Genomic DNA, 4,269 nt, shown 5'->3' with positions numbered 1-4,269 from the left:
GTAAATGGATTTCTCATCTATATTGGTCATAGAAGCAGAAAGCTTTTCACCTAAATATAAGAAAACCTTTGCATTAAACAACAAGGATTAGACGCACTTGGAATAGATATATACATGGATCTAACATAGCACAATGGATTCCAAAATTATACATGACCAAAGTAGTGCCAAAAGTAAATAGGTTCTTAGGGTGAAGCTATACACACAGAGCTTCATAGGCTATTTAGGTAGCTAAATAGACTGAACATGATGACCAGAGAGTCCAGTGCCAAAAGCAAACAGGTTCTTAGGGTGAAGCTATACACACAAAACTTCATAGGCTAATTATGTAGTTTAGTAGACTGCACACGATGCTCAGAGGGCGTGCACGGTGAGACGCAGGCGCTTGTGGTTGCGCTTGAAGGCAAAGGCATATATTTCTATTTCCTTCATATTAGCTGCGGGGAAGAAGTCTGCCATCCTTCCGTAATTGTTGCCCTGTTATCGACTCCTTTGGTTAGACGGGCTTTGATGCAGGTATTACCATCTCCAGATTTTATTGGCAAGCCATAAAGCTTTGGGTCAATACAGCGGCGGAGATATTTCTTGGTAAACCTGACCGAGAAATACTGCAAATGAAAGGTAACAACACTGAGAAAAGAAATATTGGAAATGAAAGGTAACAACACTAAGAAGGATTGCATATATAATTGCAGGTGATGTGTGTAGGGTCTTGCCATTCCTCGAGTGGCAAAGGTCATCCTTGTAGCGATGAGACACCTCAAATTTGTAAGCTGCTTCCTGTATAGCCTCACTTTGTTTCCCCATGTACAATGACCATCAAAGCTTAGAAAGTAGATAGTGTCGGGTGCCCCTTTGCAATGGTATATAAAATGGTTGGTGTAAGCATATGCATGTACTGGTATTAGTAGAGCAAATGAAAACATTGTTTGATCATACGGGTTATGTAGGTCTTGTGTTCAGCCTTCGTCGGTTTTATGGATTTAGTTGTAGTTGATGTATGATGATAATCATGAAGAGGGTTTGAAAGATTAGTATGTACAGGAAGGCAAATAAAATTAGGTATAATGGCATGACAATGGTAATGATAGATGGTTTTGTACCATGCGATGTGTGCTCCTTTTTCTTGTTTTTCTTGGCTTTCATGCAACGGGCGAAGGGCCTATAGAGTTATAAACAGTAAGAGGTTTAAAAGGTGAGTACAAGCAGTAGGTTTTAAAAGTCAATCTGGCATGGTGTGCTTACCAGTATCATTACCGATGTTGATAACAGCTGGTTTGTACGCTGCGTTGTTAGGCTAAGGAAGCGATCCGGAAGACTCGCTATCATCACCACTACAAATAACATTATAGATTTTCTGCAAGGAAATGCCTCCGTTGTTATTCTGGTTAACTATGGCCTTTCTTAATGCTATGTAGCAGCTAGAAAAGTACGTACAATGAGTAACTCACTTAGTAAATTTATCAATCAGGAGATTGCACATTATTTATCAAACACTGATGCAAATAACATCATAAATTTTCTGCAAGGAAATGCCTCAGTTGTTATTCTGGTTACCTATGGCTTTTCCTAATGCTATGTAACAGATAGAAAAGTAGGATGAGAGGACAGGAAGCAACCTGCGCTAGACAGAATAAATGGCTTAGGAGGCGAAAACACAAATGAAAAGTGTGCATATAACAACCACACTACAGAGACGATAGGTCAACTATGCTTGTAATCACTATGAATAGGATCAGCAACTACTATCGATTTGATACTTGAAAGGAATAAGCATCCACTTTCATGCATCTACGGCTGGCCCTCTCTGCTCTCTGCCACATCTCATAACTACTCCCTCCGGTCCTTTTTACTCTGCATATTAGAATTCTCTGAAGTCAAACTTCACAAAGTTTGACCGCATTTATATGAAAAAATATCAACATCTGCCATGCTAAAGTTATACAATATGAAATTTTAAGTCATGACACATCTATTGATATTGATTTCAGATTATGAATATTGATACTTTTTTCTATAAAATTGGTCAAACTTTATGAGGCTTGACTTCAGTCAAATCTTATATGCGAACTAAAAAGGACCGGAGGGAGTACTTTAACTAATTGTTGACTGAGCTCGGTTGCTGTCTAAATAAGACAATTGCATTCAAGCACAACGCAGTACCTTGTAATGCAGGATCTTTAATTAATAGAAGCAAGTATCTGTCAATTTATTCAAGAAAAAATAACACGCCTTAAATACAGTAGGTGTATCAACTAAATCCAGGCACATATTATAAATACACTGTTCTAACCTTAAACTATCACAAAAGAGACAAAAAAACAAAGTTGTTACTCCCTCCGTCTAGGTGTGTAAGTCATCTTACGAAAACCAAATAATCCGAAAACACTTAGGCGCGGTGCATTAAATTCTACCTCGTTTCTTGTTTCTTGACATATCAACCAATAAGAGATGTGGGGTGTGCATGCTTTTAATGACTTGAGACTACCAAACACGACATGCAGTGGTTAGTTCATTGCATGCAATGCTATTAATTAGCAAATGAACATTAAGTTCTCTCGTTTTCCCCTCCTCCTTGGTCATGATGCACAACCTAAGATGACTTACTCACCTAGACGGAAGGAGTAATATAAATGCCGATAAAACACGTCTCTAAACTTCCTACATGATGTGGGGAGAAAAAAGAAGAAAAGAAGAGAAACAAAGGTACAAATTTAAACTATATTCAGGCTTGAAGATGTTAGCTAAACCAGTCGAAGAAAATTAGCATTCAAGTTTCCTTCTCAACTAAACTAAAAATGCAAAATTGTAAACTGAATTCAAGCAAGAAGCAGCATAGAAAATAAAGCTTTGAGCATGGATGAGTAAAGTCGAGGCGTCATAGTAGGTCCCCAACATATGCCAGCTATGTACTGAAGGTCTATATTGTACATCAGATGAATGCACAAACACACGAGTAAAATGTTGAAAGGAAACTTGTTTCTGTTGATTTCTTATTTCTGTTGAATATATTGTTGCTTAATTCACGTCTCCAAACACACATGGATCAGTGAACTTCTGTGAGCTGTAAACACCCGTACGTTGTATGATGATTTGCAAACTGAAATTTAAAATAATACAGTAGACATGGTATGTAATATACTGGCTGCGAGATCCACACGAATCCTACCAGAAATGAATTAAGCAACAATATATTCAACAGAAATAAGAAATCAAGAGAAGATGTATTTTCACCTCAGGCTTGAACCATTGATCTTTCGACAGCGATGCAAAGCTATAACCAAATCGAGGGGATAGGAGGGTGAAACACGTTGGCAAGATGATCCTCACTGAGAAATCAGGAGCCCAAGGAGAGAGGCCCAAAAGGTCAAGCCATCAACGTCAAGCAAGCACTGCTTTTCTTCGAGCTGACATAACCACTGTTGCCGTCTGTGCAGGTTAGTGTAACCTTTTTAATGCTCATAATTAGTCTCCCAAATTACCTAATCCTGCAATTATTCTCCAAATCTGAGAGCTTGCAACACACACGTACCTGAAGCAGCCAACTGAGCACTCTCTATATTTTCAAACTAAAAGCAGTGTATCGTTAAGAATGGTCAACATCTGCATTAACCCAAGCTTCTACAATTATTAGTATTTCCCACGAGAAGTTTCAGCTCAGATAATTTACAGAGAATGAGTTGGATGCTCACCTGCAGACCAGTGACAACCCTCGTCTAGAAGAAAACATACAATCGGTAAAACAGTGGCAATCAGCCCACAAAACCAAGGTCCTCCATCACCGTCTTTCTTAACCTGAAACCAGCGTGAACCACGGGCTCACATCAACACCTGCAGAAAGAACACACTGCTATCACAGATCCAGTTGAACCAAAGCACAAACACGATGATGCAACGATGATAAGCAATTGCAGGACACCTACATGATAAGGAATTGGTAGTTATTATCTGAAAAAGAGAACAGATGCAGGTCTTCAAAGACAGGGGATATTTAGCAAACGACACAACAATCCAGCAAATCTTGATTCACTTTGAAGAACGGAGGAAAGCAAAGAAGGAAAAGAGGAGCTACCTGGGCTGCGCAGGCCTGTCGTTGTTCTCCATCTTCATCTGGTGCTGTCCAAGGCGGTGAATGACGACCACCCGACCAGGTGCGTGCACAACACCGCAATCCTCTTGCTCGACCATGGCGTCGCAGCCTCGCCTTCGCCCGTGGGAGCCTCCTGCTTGGCCAGAACGACCCGGACCTAGAGTGACGAGGAGCAAGAT

The 4,269-nt window shown here is 39.9% G+C and overlaps 1 protein-coding gene across 2 annotated transcripts; it reads right to left on the bottom strand.

The window, feature by feature from the left end:
* Nucleotides 1-464: 464 nt before the first annotated feature.
* Nucleotides 465-3,466, bottom strand: LOC123093813 (uncharacterized; the record flags this gene model as incomplete). Of its 2 annotated transcripts, none has more annotated exon segments than XM_044515867.1 (5): nt 465-608; nt 717-853; nt 940-1,162; nt 1,246-1,357; nt 3,235-3,466. In XM_044515867.1, coding segments are annotated over 4 exon segments (606 nt in total), but the record flags the coding sequence as incomplete, so codon positions are not given.
* Nucleotides 3,467-4,269: the final 803 nt, after the last annotated feature.

This window comes from Triticum aestivum, chromosome 4B, assembly GCF_018294505.1.
Source record: "Triticum aestivum cultivar Chinese Spring chromosome 4B, IWGSC CS RefSeq v2.1, whole genome shotgun sequence".
NCBI lineage: Eukaryota > Viridiplantae > Streptophyta > Magnoliopsida > Poales > Poaceae > Triticum > Triticum aestivum.
Note: the sequence above shows the minus strand (reverse complement) of the source record. Positions and strands in the feature narration are given on the sequence as shown.